Below are 21,481 nucleotides of genomic sequence, written 5' to 3'. Positions count from 1 at the left end.
CACAGAAACAGGACAGCAACCCAGGACAAATAGCACCACAAATACATCTAACTCTGCTAACTGGGAGAACATTGACATGACTAAGCTGGTGGGGGAACTGGCTAACCTACAGGTGCTCATCCTCAGAAAATGGCAAATTCCCTAAGAGCTGGCTGAATCATGATGACATGCCTGCTCCTTTCAGATCTCATTGTGTGGAAAATGACTTCTGTTAGATAACAGACAGCAAAGGATTCAACTCACCAGTGCTCTTCACAGCCAAAATCAGAAGTAGAGCAGCTGCTCATAAGCTGAGGATCTGCTACACAGCCAGTGCTGTTTTTCAATCTTGTGTAGTTTTTACGAACAATATATCCCCTGAAAGCTAAAAAACATAGTTATGAATCAGACAAAAATTCTGCAGAGCCTGAAACGCAGACTGGCACCTGGCTCTGCAGTGCACAGCTGAATGCGCTCAACTTTTACTGAACCGGTGGACAGAAAGAACACTTAGCACCTCACAGGGGTGGCTCCAGTGTTTGCAGTGTTAACAACAGCTGGAAATTATACAGGGCCTTACACTCTCACTGTTATAGTGACCACTTGGCACAGCCCAGGCAAGGAAAACAGGCCTCAAAATGAGAACATGTCTAATTTAAATAGGAATCCAGCTTAGAATGTATTAAAATACATAGTAGAAAATCACTCCCAAAACACTTTCTTTAATCACAGTTCCCATGATTTGAACTAGTCACAATTTTGCAGAATCAGGAGTTTTACCTGCTTTTATTATGGGGTAGGGGAGTGAGGAGCCAGGGACAGATATATTCAATTAAAACTAGAAAAATTAATAATGTCTTCTCCTATTTTTCAATTAACTGTAACCATAATAAAACATTTAAGATACCTCTCATACAAATAATCACGAAAAAAAATTACGGAGATTAGAATTTATACCATTCATAAAAAACAGAGCAGAACAAAACAATCACTAGAATACTAAATGAAGTAGCAAGCATGCAGTGAAATGAAATGGCAAAGAAAATGGCAATGAATAACATTTTGAAGACATCTACACCCTTTATTTCCATGGACTGACTCTGGATTTGGGTACCTAAATAACTTAATTACTTCTGTAGTTTTATCTGACATGAATTTGCTTGAATTCTTGACACCTGTGAGCAGTAATAAAGCTCCAGCACAAACCACAGATAGCAAAACATACTGCACTTAGGACAAAAGACAAGTTTTATTTTTTGTAGGGTTTATTTCAAGCATTATTTTAAGTAGAAATACCTTGATAAAAGGGGAGAAAGGGCTGAATAACAAAGAAAGTAAGTACAGTGTCAATGCCATAGCTGAAGTGTACAACAAGCAGTTGCTGAATAAGAAGGCTGAGGGAAAGTGTGCAGTTTGTGAGGGAAAGGAGCAGTTTATTAGTCTAGCAGGACTGCAACTTAAACAGTGAGACAATATGTAAAAGAAAATTGAAGCTAAGATCAGGAAATATTATGATTTTGAGGAAAAAAAAAAATCCCTGTCCAGGGAAAGCTTTTAACCACACCAAACGTGCAAAAAGTAGAGTCAGTCTGGGGACTAATTACCCAAAGGAGGAGAAGAGCCCTCTCATTGGGGTTCCTGGAGTCCCGGGTCAAATATTACAATGGGATGTAGGATAGGCACAGAAATGGGGTCTAGGGCAACCTCATGTAGGATCAGGGTCAAGATAACATTGTAGATTACAAAGGGAAATCAGGAGGTAGAATAAATATAGAATACAGAATAAATAGAGAACAGAGAAGCTGATCGGAAGTTTAACAAATTTCCCCCGTATTTCATGCCTCCGATTTTATGAAAACACTAGAAGTAGGCATTACCTACACAAAAGAGAATAAAGACCCTGTAGAATTTGCAATCCCTCAATTATTACCAAATTATGAGATAATTGATTGATTTCCCTTTTCTTCCATTTAACCACTCTTATAAATTTAGCTCCCCATTCATGGGTTTTTTTGCATAATGAAAAGATGGTGGAGGAAAAAAAATAGAGCTACCTCAATTGCATCTGCCTGAGGAAAGGGCTGTAACTAGTTCCTTTTTTTTCTATTTTAATTCCTGTATAGCTTTAATGGTCTTCTTTTCAGCCACCTACCTCCACAAAAATATGTGGTGTTGCACTTATTCGTGCAATATAAGAAAACGAAAACCATCCAAACAATTGAAGCTGTGGTATGCAATGCACCATAACAATCTAAGCATTTCAGTGCTACTGAGGTTTCCAGGGTAAGAAGCAGCAAAAATTGCCTTTTAATGAGAGGTTACTAAAATAAATAACCATTCACTTTACAGAAGGCATGACAGAAGTTGGGCCTGCTGAGGTGTTGTACCAAATACAGAGCTCAGGTATCGTGAGGCTGAGGAACTTTCCCGCCCTTAATAATCACACTGGAAAAGTCTGCCTGTCTGGCAGAGATGAGGCAAGCATTCACTTGCCCCGTATGATCAGGCTTCCAATCCTTAACTATCCCCTACTGACCAGACAAGGAGCCTACTCCAATATTGGCAGCAGAGACAGCTGGCCAGCAGCCACCTCTCTGCAGCTGAAACATGCTGAGTATCAGTCAGTTGGTGGACTACTATAAAGCAGCACTGAAACAAATAAACTAATAAGATAAACTTCAGTTCTGTCCTTAGTAATTCCTCAACTTTTAGTAGTTCTTTGTATGTGTGTGTGTCTACAAAATCAACCCTGGTACCTACTGTGATTTTATTTAAATTATTTTTCTTTTTCCCCAAAGACTCTTATTAATGTCAGTATAATCATTTTGGTCTTTCCCTCATTCACTACACAAAACCTGCTATATCTGATTCAATACACATCGTTTTTACCCTGTCTTCTGTTTTCATACGTATTTTCAAAATCAAGTCCTCTTCAACTTAACCTTTCTGCAAGCTGGTTTCTAACATTCTTCTAGAATACCTTGAGTCTGACAGGTAAATGGCTGTATTTTTCCTACTTTCCCTTTGACTCATGGGATAACTGAAGTAGCAGGATAAACAAACTTGTCTATCTCTCAAAAGCTTCATCGAGCATTAGTAGGACTGCATCTTTTCAACATTTATTAACTGGATCTATAATGTTTCAAAAGAAATGCATATGCAGAGAATTCTACTGGGAGAGTCTGAGAGGCTGGGAAGCTGCTCCATCACAGCAATTTGCATTACTGACTGGTGCTGGTTTTGACACTAAGCACTTGGCTCAAAGAGTGTGAAATTAGCAGACTCATGTTGCTACTACTGCTCCATGAACAATCACTGCATCATTGAAGAAGAATGATTACCAGCTGTCACCTCATTTTCACCTTATCCAGTCTATATTCCAAACTTTCCAGCAACAGTATGTTTAACCGTGATCTTTACATAGCCAAAGATGACAGGATCTGAAAAGCAACATAGGAACTGAACTTAATTTTAGCACTTCTATTAGTAACTCGGTGTTAAATGTTTTATGTGCCACAATTTAGGACATGAATTTTTACTTCTTGTACCGATCAATTCTCACACAAAGCAAGTTTTCTGTCAGCTCCAGCACCTAGCAAACCAAGAATATATTTACCTCATGGAGTCTGAAATTTGGTGTCTTGCAGTTAAAAACCTTTATTTTAAGCTCTAAGTACCGAGGCATATACGTTACACGCAATGTTGCACAATTCCAAATAGGAAAAGTTCAGGCATTTTCCCTCTGATTCCCATAGGAAATATATAGTTACAGAGCAAATTGTGAAGCACAATGTAGAAAGATCAAAGCTAAACAATCACAGGTCTATACAAGAAGTATAAAGAAAGGAGATGAAGTAGTATTTTAAACAGCAGAAGGATTCATTCTCAGTCATAAAAAATAATGTTAAGCAGACATTTTCTACGCAGACACATTTTTAATCTATATCACCACCTAAAATAGTATATAACAGCAACTTTGAAATTAAAGCTCATGCTTGCTGAAGAGAAGATATCATGGTAGTTTGTGATCAGAAGTTGATTTGCTATGGACAGCACATCACTTTCTTAATTTGCCTAGTTAAAAGAGCATTCAGCAGCTTAACTAACAACATCTGAGAGGATTTGGAGCCCATGAATCTGATTCTTCACTCCATGCCAAATTAATTCTAATGTACAGTAAAAGAGATAGCGAGTCACATCCTTTGCTGGGTCCCATGAATACTTCCTCTCTTTCACCTTCCACTCTGGATGGATATTGGGCGATGCCTGTTTAATAGCAGAAAAAAACAACTCTTGTCTTAAGTTCTCCAGCAGAAGCATTACAAGAAAGCAAGTCACGAGTTCTCATGTACAAGCAGTAACTATCAGTAACAAGCAGTGACTATTTGGAAAGACTCACCAAGGCTGCCGTCAGAACTGGTGTCACTGATGCACACCACCACTTGGGCATATGTTTTTTAATTACCATGCATTACAGTCTCTGATCTTGAGACTTCATCAGAGAAAAAAAAGTGAAGTTGACTGTGAAAATCTTTGTCAATATCAGCAAGGGAAAGGAATAGGTTTTCCAACATATTGTTGGACAATGTATGTTGTCGTCCCTTCCTGATTTTAGCAAGGGCATGAAATCCAGTAACAATGGTCTCCTTTTCATCTCCTCAAAAACAGGAGAGAAAACCAAAAGGAAATGCAGACATAATCACATCGACAGAGCTTAGCTCAGAGATGGGGATAGAATATAGGACCTCGTACTTCAAAACCATAAGCAAAGCCTTCTCACTTTTCCTAACGTGTTCCCTGCACACGAGCAGCAATCTTTTAATGGCTACTAGAGATAGATACTAAAAGTGAAGAATTACTGGACGCCCTAAGCTAGTACAGAACACAAAGAGATGGAAGAGTAAAGTTAACCAAAGCTGTGCAGCCTGTACAAACCAGTCTGGTTTACCCTGAATGTGAAATCAAGGTAATACAATGATTCAGTTCAGCTGCCACTAAGAGAAACACATACATTTGTTCAATGGTTCTTACACTGACAATGTAGTTAAAAGGAAGAAAATTAATGATATAAAAAAGTAAAACTGGATCTGCTACTTAGTGGTTGCCATTTTTAGGAAAATAAAAAAAATTTTTTTAGATATGAAGTGCTTAGAAGTTCTTAGAACATTTTACTCATTTAATTCTTAGATCTACATGACAGTATTAGCCGAATACACGTACACAGACATGTACATAGTGATATAAATAGATGGATAAATATAGGGTTTTCAAGAAATACTTTCTTGTCTTCTATTGAAGCCAACATTAAATCTTTGCTGTTGAAAATCCCAAAGGTAACACTTTTATTAAAAGCTTACATTTATTATAAATGTAAAATAGTAAGTTACAGCTGTTCTCAGGCCCTCTTTTTTTATTATAATGGAATAAATTTTGCCAGAAGCACATGTTAGAGATATGTAAATAGTGAGCAACACTGCATGGGCAGAAGTTACAGAAAGAAAGCAATTTACAAAGGGATGCTTTATCTGGTTTGCTTCTGAACATCCATCGCTTTTTGTTTAAGAAAAAAAAAAAGAGCGCCCAAATCTTGAGTTCTTGATAAAGAATTTTCCAATACAATGTGACATATGGTGAGTGTGTGAGCACGTGTTGGAGGAGGAGATGGTGGCTCAATGGATTAGTCATTTGCCTTTCACCTCTGGAAGCATAGTTAAACTCAGTCCTGACCAGAGCTGCACAGTATATTCCAGATGGCTAAAGTGGGCCTAATTAAAATGAATTCAGTGATGTCACCTCGGATCTAAGTGAATTGCATGCACCACTCATTTGGCATTTTGGCAATGTCAGTTCACAAATGAAATAACCAGATTAAAATCCTCTCTTAAGTCTTTCGGGACAACAGTCACATTGCATGGAAATACATGCTATCATAACTAGAAAACGTACTTTTATAATTTTATTATCTGTTGTTTTAAATTCTAATTAATGCATTATTCTAATACAAAGAAACATTAAATGAGACTTGCATGTGAGGTAAATCAGTGCAGCAACATTTCAGTCAGATGATTCAGTGGATATACACTGATTTAAACCAGCTGTGAATCTGGCAATATAATTTTAAAAAATTCTTTATTTTAACAAAATATTTTTCCTTTTATGTAGACGTAAATCAAAACAATACAAATCCCAATTACAAAGAAAGACTCAGAAGTGCAAAGTATTGTTAACTCAAACACTTTACACAAAATCACTCTTTACAATTCATCTCTAAGTTAAAAATTAGCATTTTCTAAGCTTCACAGTTTGGGAAAGTGTGACTGGAAGAAGTGGGAAACACCTTGTGTACCACTTTAGCCATGAGTCTAATAACATCTGTGTATTCTGAGAACCTGTGATACAGATACGCTGAAGTAGGGTAGCTTTTTCTTCCCCACCTAATTTAAATTCACAAACATTTTGTTTGCTAGCAAGGGTGTTTTCCCCCATCTGAAATAATGACTTTTTTTCGTGTAATATAATACACTCAGGAATTGTATCCTCATGTATATTGTGAGGGTTGTTTTTTTTCTAAGTTTGTTTTTTCTTCCAACATTTCTTCAATGGATAGTGAACTGCTGGGCCCACAGAGATCTCCAGACCACCAGCTCATGTATTTGAAAGGCATCTGTTTATTTTTAAAATGCAAATGCAGCCTACCTCAAAGACTGACTTGCAAGAAATGAACAATCTGAACAAGTCAAGAGGTTTCCAATCAGGAGCTGTGTTCCTCCTTTATATCAGGCTATGATCACTTGCTGTCAAAACCACTTAAACAATATCCTGGAATCTGAATGAAGTCTCCCCACAATTAAAATGAGCAGGATAATCCTGCAAGAATTATTCAGGCAAATCATTTTTCACACAGTTTAAAGTAATGATAAGGTCATTTACAAAAGAAATCAGCGCCTTTGAAATGCTGACAGAGGACTGCCTGGAGGAGGGCCATAGATAACAGTGAAGACTGGCCTCCTAACACTACCCTCGCAGTCTTTGGAACTGATTCTGATGAAGAGAAGGCCCAATAAGGTTAATACCCCTACTTTGATCTCTGTCAAAGCGTACCAGCAAGAATTAATTTACATTTCAGATGAAAAAGGTTGACAGCATGAAAAGGCATCTTGTTTCTGGTATGTGAATGTGCTGTAATAGATCGGGAATTCTGAAAGGAAGTTCTGAGGAAGCTAAAGGGATAAGCCGAGCGGCTGCTTTTATTGGGAAAGAGATGAAAGGAAAACAAATTTCAATATGCGCTGTTCTGTAGAAACATGTAAGCCAAATGCTTCCTAAATTTCAAGGCCTGCTTGAGCGGGGCGGGGGGAAGGAGAGGGAAGTACATATATTTTAATTATATGGTTTTGCTAATGTCTGGATGACAAATGCAAACAATCTATCTTACTGCCTGAAATTGCTCGTTTTTAAAAAAAAATACAAAGGTGATCATACTCCATTTTACTGAAAAGCTGCCTTGAACTACACGCTCACATTATAAGATGTGCAGGGAAGGGAGAGATCTGGAGCTGCTTTTGTCTCCATGTCACTAGGCACTTGGACAGTGTAATGTAAACAACAGAAAGACTGTCAGTGTATTTTAAAACCTGGAAAATGGCCACCATTAGCAAGCATGAGCTTTGATTTGAAACACAGAATAATTAGCATGTAGAGAAGAGAAAATGTGCACAAAAAGAATTTTCAAATAAGAAGTCCTAGATATAGGTTTCCAAAGGCAGACAGAAACGTGTTGAGGATTATTATTATTATTATACCCCTTCGAATGCAATGCTAAAGATAGGAGGAGCAGACAGCCTAATTAATACAAAGGTGCACTGTGTCACTCTTAACCCTATAGTCCTAATGCTTATTCACCCAGACTGATCACTGAAACTGTCAAGTGCCAGGTTACAAAGGAAGACACTGTGTGTGTTGGTGGGAAGAGTGCTAACAGCATTCCTCCAGCATTAGGTCCAGAGGGCTCAACAGAAGTGTCTAAATTCAAGGGTATGCGTACACTCCCACTGCCTCTGCTCTGCCATGTTCAACACAGCATCTAAGAGATGGCAGGAAGGAACACAGCTCTGAATCTCTCCCATGTGTGCAAACAGCAGAATAGATCCGTGGCTTTCTCTGAAGAGCTGGTAATGAGCATGCATCTCCTACACGCCTACGAAATCTGGCTGGATAAAACTTTAAGGCAGAATGTCCCCTACAGTCTCCAAGTGATACTGCTACACACCAGCTTCCTAGTGAACCTGAGATAACTCTCATCTTAAGGAACTGGTAATAGTGTGACAGTGATGGGTCAACTGTTTCACTTTCCTTTTTACGGCAAAAGGCTGTTGTAAGTCAGGAAATCAAAGTCCAGGCATGGCCAAGTATAAATGTAGCAAATACTCCAGAAAATAGTTGCAGGGGGTACTTTAAGATCTACTCTCTGTGCTATCATGAAAACAATAGAAAATGACAACACAAAGGAGAGGAAGAAGGGGAGGGAGTGTTGTAACAGTAGAAAAAATTTCTCTTTAACAGTTCTCCACTTAATAGAATATTCTGCATTTGACCCTAGAGCTATAGTTCATGATTCTACATAACAGTATGCATGCAAAGCTATAAATTATTATTTTATCTTAATGATATTTTGTTCCTTTCTGTAACTAAACTGGTATTCTGTTTTCCGCTGAAAGTAAAAGCGATGCTTAATTTCAGAGTAGCAAACTTAGACAAAAGAAAACCAAATGAATTTACTGGAAATGGCTTGAGAACAAAGTAAAAGAATATTTAGAACACATCTTTTTCAGGTTGACTTTAGACTATATGATACAGAATAGACAGGGGAAAAAGCTTAAGGAATTATAGCACAGGAAGCTTGTAGAATAAAGGTGGTACCTTGGTTTATCTGTAAACACATTTGCTACAACTAATTTTTGATTGGCTACAGTCTTTCAACCTGGGGTTGGACAGGGAAGGTGTATTACACTGCATCATATGGAGGCCGCTTCATATTGGTAGCATCTGAACACACCGTTGAATTCACAGCACTGGTTCTTAGATTTCTGTGCCATATGGTACCCTGCTCTCTACTCGAGACCTACACAGCCCTATGGGCCTGTTCCTCCAATAATCTCTTTAAAGTTTATTCAAATTCATATTGATATGGCTGCATAGGAGCCTGGCAGAGAGTCAAAAGATTGGCCAAAGCTAGCAAACCCAGCAAGCAGTCAAAACAAAAACCTGGCAACCTGCCAAGATCAGGGGTCTACACAAAAACAGAGAAATGCATGTCCAGTGCCTCCCATCCACACTCTTAGTCAAATCAATCCAGTGCTTCATACCAGCTCTACATATAGTTGAATCATACTGACTGTGCTCAGAAAAATCTTAAAGAATTAACTCAAGAGCTTTTAATCAGTATGTTTTGCTTCCACAGAAGTACTTACAAAAAACCCGAAGTGCCTGATACCTGTCACTGATGTCATTTGATACTGAAGAACAAATGATCAAAAGTAATGTTTTTGATACCTTTAGTTTGGACTGTATGTATTTCTCTTGGCTATAAACACTGACACATGAAATCACCCACAGCAAAATAGGTGTTGGCAACTGAAGTAATGTTTTAATTACCTGCTTGAATATGTATAGTGGCATCAGTTCTTCTGTTCCTTATTTCCTTGTACTTCCTGCGAGCTTCATATCCTCTCCAGGCTAAAAATACAAAACCATGTGCTGGAAATTACATTTATTTAAGGAAGTGCTACAAAGTCTACAGAGTCAGAGATGTGCTGAAACTTTCATCCCTCCTGCCATAACCACTCCAGCCCCCACCCCCAATACCTCTTCCCCACCCACCCAGATGTTGAACTCTGGGTTCACGACTGCAGTATTCACATCCCCACAACTTCAAACACCGCTTCACTCGTCCAAATTTTAATTGTCACCATGTGCTCACTGATGTCCTAACCCAAAAGGCAAAGGTGCATGATCATGTCAGCACAAACACTCCCCTCCTCACACAGCTCCCCAAATTCGATACAAGGAAGCCTGTTAAATTACTGATAATCAGCCTCTCAGGCCCACCCCATGACGTATGTTATCTGGAATACCGGTATATATGGGGGGGAGGGGGGGGCATGCTACTGCATTTCATTTATGTGCTGCATGCTAGCATAGACATACCTAACAATATTTTCATTTCTGCACTGGCATCACATCCAAAATAATAAAATATTTAAATAAAGACATTACCAAATACTAAGATGACACCTTAGAAGTAAATCAATAATATTTGCATCAATTAGCTGGAGAGAAAAGCACCTCCAGTTATTTTGATTTCATAATAACTATTACAAATGAATAAAAAAATGTACATGCAATTTAACAGCTTGAAATGCAAAGACACCCAATGAAATAGGGAATGCAAACATTTACCTGACTGTATGGTAACAGCACTGTTTTCTCTTTTCTCTTTGACTTTCTTGTACCTCCTTGCTCCAAGCCATCCCTTGATATAGGCTTGCATGACCACCACCCTTCCTATAACTTCTCGCAGGAACAAATTTAACTGCTCTATGTGGTAATACTTTAGAAAAACCTGAAATGGAACAAAAAAAAAAATTAGTATTACATGCAGGCAGTAACATAACCTTTTGTATTCCGCCTTTTCATTAGTCTTACATCAGCCTATTTTAGGGCACTGTTGCTGAGAAAAGTGGTAAAATACTGGTTGCTGATGTCATAGCAATCTTGTGAATCAAATATTTTCTCTCAGTGTGCTTGTGGAATTTCATTATTCCACTGATTATAATCACCCCATTGCAAAATAAACCACATATTTATCCCTTCACAAAGTTAACTGGCATGGGAATATTTTCAGGTATCAACAATTTTGAAATATAGCCTTTCTTGACAGTGGGAAGATAAATCCTGGGTTGGATTTGTTTTTAGACATAATATTGTCTAACAGCATTCTGCTTCAGGAGGCAAATCCTATGGGTGCTTACATATACTTTATCTGGGTCTTGAGCAGGAAAATTCTCTTTGTTTTTCCTTTGCGCACTGTAAAACAAGTCAAGATACTATATACCATCCTTTTTATAGAAGTCATCCACTACATTTTAAATCATGAACACAGGCTCTTGACAGAGCCAGAAGGATCTCACCTGAAACCCCACAAATGGATAACGTACTAACCAGGCTCACAGGATGGGCCAGAGCGTGACGTTTCAGTCATGCCATGATTAAGAGCAGGAGGAACTTCAGGGAGGCACTACCACAGCAGGCACTGACAGATGTACTGTCCTTATCAAGGCAGCCATGTGCAGAATGCGCTTTGGGGAGGTACCCAGTGCACCCCTCCTCTTGCAGCACTAACTCAGCTGGCTTGGGAGGGCACCTCCATAACCTGGGAGGCTAACTGGAGCAAATTCCTTGCTCTTTTGTTCATTCATGCAGTACTTTTCAAACCCCTATTAGACATGTTTTGCTAAAAGGATACTATCCTTGAGAAAATGTTACCACCCTCTACCTTGGTTTTCCCAAGAATCCAGTTGTCTAGTTTAGATTTCTCCAAAATGGCAAGACAGTTTTCTCTGCTACCAACGGGAGTCTCATGTGCCTTGAATGCAAGGTAATAATACCTGCAAAACCAAATGACAAAGAAAGAATTGACTTGACAATCAATATGTACTTTCACTACTCTTCTCTAGCTCAGAGCTGCATCTCTAGAACTCACAGGCCAAATTCTCCCTTATACTCAGTCCTCTTCATAAATCATGACACAGCTGTCATGAACAGATATTTGAGCATATACATGACATAGGAAAATAAGTGGTACCATAGCGGTGACAAGAATCTGCTGCATACTAGAAATCCCCAGTCAGTGTAATCATCCATACAGGTCTTTCACAAACCAGTGCAACTTAGGAAACACCCAAGGTTGTTCTGAAGTTTTCAGGTGAACAAGTGAATGAATGACAGCAAGAAGAAGGAAAAGTGCTAGAAATCAGACTAATAGAAAGGAAAGCAAAAATAAAACCTTTGGCATAATGTGTAAAATAAGTACGCCATCTACAGAGCTGCAGAACATACTTTGGCACAGTTACATCTCTCTGCAAGTTCTGTTGAATAAGCAGGTGCTCCCTGAGGTGTTCAATGCACCTTTACAGATTTCTGAGTGGGAGAAAAGTCAAATACTAGCACCAAAGAAAGAAAAGCACCAAAAGTAAGTTACTCATGACCTGATGCCTGTTTCTTATGAGAAATGCCAAAAAAGGCATTTCAGAATCTTTCAATATGTTAGTTACTGGTATCGGTCATTTTTCACAAAGAAATATAAATGGCCTTGACATTCTTTGGGAAGCATAAATCCACATAAGAAGTCGAAGTCTCTTGAGCTTGTAACAAGATCACTCCCATCAAAGGAACTCAGGGGACCTTCCCATTTTCAGTATGCCTAATAGAAAGACTGAGGATTCTCAACTGGTAAAGATAAAGGCCAGCACTAGGAGGGTAGGCAGTAAAATGATACAGTGATACTGACTGATTATCGAAGCTGAAAGGCTGCCACTGTGTGTGAAGAATAGTTTACAGTAAAAACAACTCTCATATCAATCTTAATTTACCGACAGCAAGATGCTCAGACTGCATGAATACCTACCTGTGTTTCACACTTCCAGAAGAGGTCATATATATGCATAATTAAAACAATTGGCATTGCTATCATATTGGCAAGGATTTTATCAGTGCTGATTAACCAACTAGCAGCTATTTTAAAGAAAAAACAAGTTAATTATGCCTCATATGAATGTAATAATTTTCTTTACTCACAAGGATTTCTGTGGTTATGATTAGGTTTGTAAGTCTTTAGGCACGATGTCTTTTTTCTGTTTGATTGGGATAAACAATTAATTGGAACGGTTATCATCAATTTTAGTGGCCTTTGGAGCAGGCCCATACTAAACAACATTGACTTTTCCTTTGTCCACATTCCCTCCCAAACAGCCCCTAACAATTATGTGAAATAACATTATTGTGCAAATAGTTAATGAAAAAGGGATGCAAACGTGTTTGAACTGAATTAAGAATGAATGGACCAATCCCTACCTGTAAAGCCACCAGGTATTAATGAAGAATGGTTTTACAGTATTTAAGTAACTCTACTTGCAAACAATTATGTTAAGTAACAGCAAGAACATGTGCCAGTTAGTTTACAAATTTAAGGTTATTTTAGCACAAGTATACTGTTAGATGGTAGCAACTGCCACCTCAGCTCTCATCTATGAACCACCATGTGTTGTCTTGGTCTTCATTAAGTTATACTTCTACAGGTGCTACTGTACATTGTGTTTGAGAGGAACTGGCAGGTTGAGCAAACCATTCTCCTAACTATTAGCATATTAGCATGGGGAAGAGCCATCAGATGTTCTTTAAAACATAAAGAGAAGAAGCCGACCGGTGAACCTCAAAGACAGATTCCTCTGTAGCCACACAGAGGCATGAAAATATCCCACCTCATACTGGAGAAAATATGGAGAAGCAATTAGAAAGAATGGAATAGCGCAAGATTTCTTTTTTTTTTTTTAATCAGGAGAATGATTTTCAAATATTAGCTCCAGTTAATCTCTAGATATTGGCTCCAGTTGTCACAAGAAAGAAAAAAGAACCACTAAAATAGTCAATAAAGATCAAAGGGGAACAAAATGACATCTGAAGGCTGAAGCACTGGAATCAGGCCTGGACCAGAGACATAGATATTCACCAACTGGAGACATTGCCCACTCTGAATAATGATAGGAGATTATGTATTACTGAGTTATTTTTAATGCAGTGACCTTCTCAATAACATAATATTGCAAATTCTTTAGCCAAGTCTTTCAAAATACTAAGAGTCATGCCATTTAGTAGGTATGGAGAAACATGGTGTATTTAAAAGAAAAAAAAGTACGTTTCCTCCACCTTATTACTGAACTTAATGATGCCAGTTTTCACAAGACAAACGGTATTATGAGTTGCACTAATAAAACTCAGATTTAAAATATACATATCGCAAACAATTTGTGATAGCATGCAATTTCAACAGATACTTGACAGATACATCAGGGAAGTTGCACTAATAGTAAATTGCTGTTTGCTTCAAAAGCCAGTTCAGATAGCCACATTATTTACACATGTATGTAACTTAAGCAGTTCCTTTCCTTAGAAGGAAGGAAGGATTCAAGTGAGTGATAATATCAGTTTTCTGGCTGTTCATACATCTTTTAAGGCATGTTGTAGTTGGGAATTTTAAAACCACAGAACAGTTTTTAGATAGCACTGATGCAATAGAATAGTCAAGGGGGCTCTCACAATTTTTGAATCTTACTATCTTATCAATGACATTCTAATTACTGAAAAGGTGACAAATACCTGACTAAAAAGTATTTTTGAGCTAGGCAATTTACACGCCTAACTATAGAGTTCCATTTATGACAAACTTCAATATCTTTCAAATGTAGTACCCTCTCCATTAGCTCTCTTTCATGATCTAGAATGTATTTGCTTTGGTACTCAGAAGAAAAACATAAATAAAACAATGCCCATTTTTCTTATCAAATCCTGTTTTAACAAATGTTTTTTTAAATTTACATTTATCTGTCTTCTAAGGAAGCAAGCCATTCAGAATGACAGTAACTTTACAAACATGGGAATTACTTCAGTTTCTGTATATAAACATATTGTCTCCCAAAATTTCATTAAAACTTCCTCTAAATGGTGTTTTTCCAAATATTTTGATTGATCCAAGCACTGCACAGAAGACTCCTGTAACCGGTTAAACACGCTGGGATATCAGTTTTTCAACATCAGGTCTTCCTGTTCCTTTTCAGTTAGGTCATCAAAAATATGGCAGAAATGACTCTACTCATCAGAAATAAGGTCTAGCAATATAAGACTGGCAATTTCTTTTTGATTATTTCTCCTCCAGAACTGCTTTTGGAGTTTTCATTCTGCACAGTAAAAGGTCTCTAGATTAGTGTTCCAAAGCTCAAATCCTTGTATTTTTTTTAAGCAAACACTTTGTTTTCTATCTGGTGCCTGTTTTCATGACTGAATCACATAACTAGATGCACAAGTAGTTTGACTTGATGTGCTCAGGATATGGCAGCACAGCATGTGCCACATAGGGTCATCCAATTATTTTACCTAATCTAAAATCTTTGTACAGCAATGGACCATATGGAATATTTTGGAGGAAGGTAAAATGTTTCACCTTAATGTATCTGGTAGAAGTGTGCAAATACTGTACGTGGCAAAATGGCAGAGAAAACGTCTGGGAATGCACCCAAAACTTTGAGGTATATGCAACTACAACTGTTCATTTTGATTTATTGGCCTAATTTTATCTCTATCATACTTATGTAAATCTACTGTACAGAGATCACAGAGTGACCTCTATTTACAACATTTCACCATGAGAAGAAACCAGATACTTAATTTCAGAAAAGTAGAGCTAGAAATCACATTTGCTTCCAGATGAGATGAAAATTTCACAACTCTACTTTTTTATTTCCATATTTGCATTTGTTATTCCAGGAGAAAATGCAGTAGTCTGGAATACTTCAGTGCTCTTCTATGTTAAGCCAATACTTTTATTTCTATTTTTAAAAATAAAGTTTATGGTACTTCATGTGTTGTTTCATAAACATGCACATATTTGTGCAAAAACACATTATTTTCTTGGGTTATACATCCTGCTCAAAAATTTCCTACATGTGACACATATTCATCTACATGTTTCCTACAAGTACTTGACTAAGCATATTCTCAGTAGCAGTAAGACTAAGTAAGAGAAAAGTAATTCCCCCTCAGAAGAACTAATTTCTCAGAGCTGATGAAACTCTGGAATTATGTATTTCTTACCAGTGATTCTTACACTGCACTACAAACTATCCTTCATGGATGTGAATAGTATTCCAGACAAAACGTACATTAAAATGGGATTAACTGTACTTAGTAGTCATTAGGCATAAACCAACATTTTTTAAAAGTTGAATTTATCCCCAGATCAACAATTGTAAAGCTAGGACATGCAGAGTTAAGGTTAAACATTAAAGACATCCAAGTATGCTAAGATATGGAAAACTTCAGAATGATGCTATGCATTAACTATCTGATTATGGCCAAGGCATTTTAGTGTTGGTGGTTTCAGATTAGATAAACTGATTGTAAACAAATGGTTCAATTTCTCTCCCCTCCTTAAAGGGTGAACTGTGGAGCTGTTCAATAAATAGCATTTAAACAACACCATTAACTACTATACCAGTGTCTCTTACTAAAGTTCCCTTCACATTCCAGACTTAAAGGCAGCATCAATTCTACACAATTAACTCAAAAAAGTAATGATTAACCCTTTTTCTCTTTAAAACAAATCTTTGTACTATAATATACTGGCCTGAGGTGGAGAATGGATAATGAAAAGCATGAGGTGCAAGAGGGCAAAATCCGTTTCTAGCCAGACCCCCAGCAATAGTAGGGAGATTCTCAACATTCCAAAAGACGTTTGTTCCTTCTCAGCCCTGGAGTTGGAAAGTTTGAAAAAAAACCCATGTTTTTAGCACTGAAAGAGCTGTTAAATAACTTCCAAAAAATCCTAACTTGTATTGGTTGTATCTCACCTCTTTCAGAAACTTTCACATCTGAATTCATACAACTAATTACATTTGACTCTATATTGAGAGTATGAATGAAAAAATGTAAATTAAAACTGAAAAAACATCTAAGATACTCTTGAAATTCAGTACCAGATACCTAACACTTATGCTGGAAATCATCAGATAAACATAGAATCACAGAAATACCCTCAGAAAGGCATAATTTGGTCCATTCTGCATATACAATTCATAAGGTGTTAGCAGACTTTTCACTCCTAGAGGTTTCCTATCTTCTCCATCCTGCAGCCATTTACCAGTGTTCTATGAATGACAAGAGTCTAGAAAGTATATGTGGAAGGTACAGTAGTTTACCATATTTAAAGTGTACAGGAACATTATACAGATCTGGTGAAATCTTAAAGCCACTGAAACAAATAACAGGCATTTCCATGGATAACAGTAAAATCAAAATATGGGGGATATTACAATTTTGTTTCCAGAAATTACTTAGGGACTTTGGTACAGTGCAGACTCAGTGTTAAAAGTAAGTTTGCATTAAAAATGCATAATTTTAAAAGCAAGCATTTCTTTTCTCTGTAGCAAACCTGTTGACTTCAATTCAGTGCTTCCCTGATTTTGAATAATAAACAAGCCTATCACCACTGAATTTTTGGGGTTAGAAGAAAGCATGTAGTGAGGTAACACGTTTTACAGGATTTTACAGGATTTGACCAGTTTTTATTCCCAGCTCCACTCAACGCAGAATGTGACTCATTAAGGTCAATGAGACTTTATATGGTCATGAAAAATGCAACACTGACAGTTTAGAGACTGTGTGTACCAGGTGTACCAACAGTGACCTTATGCAAATTTGCAATGTGAGATTGAAAAAGCAGAACCAACCTCACAGAGATCACTTGTAATAGTAATAGCACTGGTATTGCCATGAGCATATGATCTGAGTAACATCATCTGGCTACTGTGGAGTAGGTAGTGCTTATAGGAAAAGTGTACCCTGCATGCTAATGCAGTACAAAGAACTTTAATGCAGAACGTAAATGGGCAGAGAAGAAAAAAAGACAATCCTTAAATGAAACTTGTACAAAACTTCTCAACACATTCCTATGTGCTTATGAGGCACTTCAAGCACGACAGGACAGCATTTAGCACCATTAGACTCTCAAGTCCCTTATCTTTCAACCCATGGTACAGTATATGCCACATTACATAAAAGGTGCATACAGCTGGGGGATATGTGGTGAGGACACACCTGCACACCACATCATGTCACGTGAAGCTCCAGGGGCCTGGGCACTCGGATATAGCAAGGAGCGTCCCATCCAGCGGGACTTTCAGTGCAGGTCCCAGCTAGAAAGCACACCTCCCTTAGCTGCTGTGCAGTGCATGGTCACTATGCGGCCCCACAAGCCAGGCACACATGGTTGCCTGATCAGGTTAATAACCTGTGTCTGAAACCTGGGATTCCAGCCTGAGAAAGGGGCCATGCTGCTTCACAGCAAACATGTAAGAGAGACACATGGTGGTGTGGGGTGCGAGACAAGGCCAACAGAGACAAAGTGCCTAAGACTTGACAGGTCTACAGTGTTTACAGGGGCTGCAGATTACATTTTCCTACTTTAAGTAAAAGAATATGTATATTTATATACATAAAACAGATGGTTGTATACTTGGCTGAAGAAACATTGTGTGAATGGGTTACAATTAAGTCCTCTCCTCACCATCTGTTTTTTAACCCAATAAACTACCTCCAGGTTTGCAACACTGTTCTACATGAAAACAGAAGACAGTAAAGAGTAACATTAGACAGAGCTTTATCTTTTGTTTACCTCCCACCTGATAAACCCTGAATGGTTCTGTTCCCTGCCTTTGATTGTTTTGTCCTCATATTTCCTGCTAAGAGTTTACAAAACAGCATTATTGAACAGGCAGATAAGAAGCACACCTATTTGTTTAATAACATCAAGGGAGAAAAAGTGCTGGCTCATCCATTTTGTTGTTCAGTTGCTCAAAAGGATCAAAATACCAATTAACTTGCTGGCTTAGAAAATCTTTGATATGCTCACATTTACCGACATTTTGAAACTCTTGTTCATACTTGCCTAATGTCTTTTTGATTATGAACAAAGAAGTGCCAATCTGTTTAGCATTTGACCTGTTTTCTCAAGCATTTTTATGTATTCAACTACTTAGTTCCCAAAAACACTTGACTAGTCATGGCTGTAAGTTGAAGAAAAATGTTTCTTGTTCCATTGATAGCTTTTTTTAAGCATTGCTCTGTTTTTTTCCCCCCAAGAGCAAAACAGAATATAATTTGTTTAAAAATAAAGCATGAACTGAACAAAGGAGTAAGAACATTCCCTCTCCCGCCCCCCATTTATATTCTGTACTCAGGAAGTCTTCTATGCTGTTGGGCAAATTGCTAAATCTTCCCCCCCACTTCCCTTGTTGTGTTGACTTTCTTTCCTGAAAGAATTACATCAAGTTGGACTAAAAACTTGGGGAGTATGTGACAAAATGTTAAACACAACTTGCCCTTATCTGCAGGAATGGAAAGCTACAGTCAGCGCTACCTTTATTACCATTACTTTTCAAGGTTGTACTCAAATTCAATGCACTTGTGAATGAAAAGAATCTACTGATAAGAGGAGGCCTAATTTCCTCTCAATTTACACTAATTTCAGTAGAGTTAATCTTAGTTCACTTATGTGTAAATTGGATAAAAGTTAATAATTCTGCCTTCAGCCTCTTTAGGATGTTGCAAAGATGTGTCAGCGATCACAAAAATTAATCTCTCTGTTAAACCTGCTTTAGAATGGTGTGACCTTACTAAAATTAGTCATGTAACACAAAAAAAAGTTGGGGGAGATCATGTCTGAAAATTAAATTGCTTTGATGGACAAATGAACATGTTAGTTATCCTTCCTGGGATATCTATCTATAGTGTTTTCCTATTACATATTCATTTGGCATACTAATATATTAAAAAGCAGAAAATGTCATAATTTTTCAGAATGTATTGATTAAGCTATGGTTTGCCGTTCAACATCCCTCAATGCAAGGATCACAGATTTCCAAGCCCAAATGACTGATTTACACACATAAATTTACCTGATCTCTGGGTTTTAGAAAGGCCTGTGAAACTGTTTATGTCTCCTCTTTCTCAAAAACATAATCACCTCCTTCCCTCTAGCATCATATGAACGACTTGCTTTTAGTAGATTCATTAACTCTATTATTGTCTGGATGAGCAACTTCCAGTTCAGAAAATATCACTAAATGCTTGATTTAGGCAATCGCTACGTGTTCCTACTGTTGAGTAGTTGATTGCTTAATGGTACTGCTTCTGCTCCATTATTGAATTATCAATCCTACAGACTGGAAAACAGTAAATACTACACAAAAACGTATTTTAAGTCTAGAGGAAACCATAATGATAATATATACATACTGTCATCATAAAGACAGCAGCATTTCCTGAATCAAATGTATAGCTTTTTGAGTATTAAAGCCAGTAATAGTAGCCATGACACGGGTTCAGGTGAACAGAGATCTGGTTATAATTCATGATATCTCCAAGATAAATGACTATGAGGCTACGAAGCTATTACGAGGAATATTTCTAAATCTAAAGCTTTTATATCAGTTCATTCTTAAGCATGTGCATGTTCTTCGTATGATGGCTGAAGGTCACTAACCTTCCAAATCCTTGTATTATCTAAACATGATGCATAATTTCCACTTGTTGCCTCTACTTGAGGGGACCACGGGGACAGGCTTGCTACTGAATACTAAGTGCTCACTGCTGCTCTCACATTGACTTTTCTCCATTAGAGCTCAGATATCTCTTCTAGTCTTTATCTCTGATAGTCACTGCTCTCATTAGAGAATCAGACCATACATGTACAAACCAATATTTGTAGAACTTTCTGTATTTAAACATAGAATACATTTTATTGAATGGAGTTTTAAAACAACAGCCATGCTACAGAAGTCTTACCTTTTCACAAACTCTTCAAAGAGGATGCGATGAGAATACCCTTTTTGACGTATTTTGACAGTTTCCAGAATTCCAGTGTATCGTAGCTGCAGTAGAACTCTCTCATGAGAAAATGTCAGTGCTTCTCGATCATCGTTAGGTTTAATGCAACGGATAAAGTGAGGCTGTCCAACAACCATTTTGGATAAAAGATCCATGAGGGAATACTAGTGAGGAAAATAAAAAAGATGCACACACTTGACAAAAAACTGCAATGCAACTACTTAAGCAGGAGATACGTATTTGTAAACAGTATGTAATGCTTGATTATATTTTAATTTGTAATGTTTATCTGCATTGACATTTTATTGATTTTTAAGCTCTTGGTTAAAACCCAGAACCTATTAAAAGTTTTCAATTGTAAAAAAAAAAATAATTATTATTCTAGTTCTTATTTCTTACACCTTTCTCTTTGTCTCTCCTTATACCACATTTCTGTAGTTGAAGAAGGCCCATATTAAAAAAAAATATTGCAAAATGTCCTAACTAGAATTCTACTGTAGGCACATTTGACCAATCAAATATCCCCAACAGAAGAACAAACTTTACTGTGAAACAAACAATCACAGAAATTCACAGAAAATCATGGGGGAAGGGTTGCAAGAAGTCATCAGTTCAGTCCTCTGCCCAAAGAGAACACTAGATGTATCTGTACCATTTCAGACACATCTCTGTTAAATCCATTTTTCAGAATCACTGAGGATATAGACTGCACAATCTCCCTGGACAATTTACTGAAGTGCTGCATTACCATGACTATTCATAATGTTCTTAACATCTAACCTAAATC

At 37.4% G+C, this 21,481-nt stretch overlaps 1 protein-coding gene across 1 annotated transcript in view; it reads right to left on the bottom strand.

Moving 5' to 3' along the window:
• Nucleotides 1-239: 239 nt before the first annotated feature.
• Nucleotides 240-21,481, bottom strand: part of MYO3B (myosin IIIB) — a 158,015-nt gene continuing 136,773 nt past the window's right edge. The window contains 5 exon segments of the mRNA XM_009325455.1: nucleotides 240-364; nucleotides 9,634-9,714; nucleotides 10,438-10,600; nucleotides 11,534-11,645; nucleotides 20,653-20,858. Coding sequence (XP_009323730.1) covers nucleotides 240-364; nucleotides 9,634-9,714; nucleotides 10,438-10,600; nucleotides 11,534-11,645; nucleotides 20,653-20,858 — 687 coding nt within the window.

This window comes from Pygoscelis adeliae, unplaced genomic scaffold, assembly GCF_000699105.1.
Source record: "Pygoscelis adeliae isolate BGI_AS28 unplaced genomic scaffold, ASM69910v1 Scaffold106, whole genome shotgun sequence".
Taxonomy (NCBI): Eukaryota; Metazoa; Chordata; class Aves; order Sphenisciformes; family Spheniscidae; genus Pygoscelis; species Pygoscelis adeliae.
The sequence above is the reverse complement of the archived record's forward strand: the minus strand, read 5'-3'. Positions and strand labels throughout refer to the sequence as shown.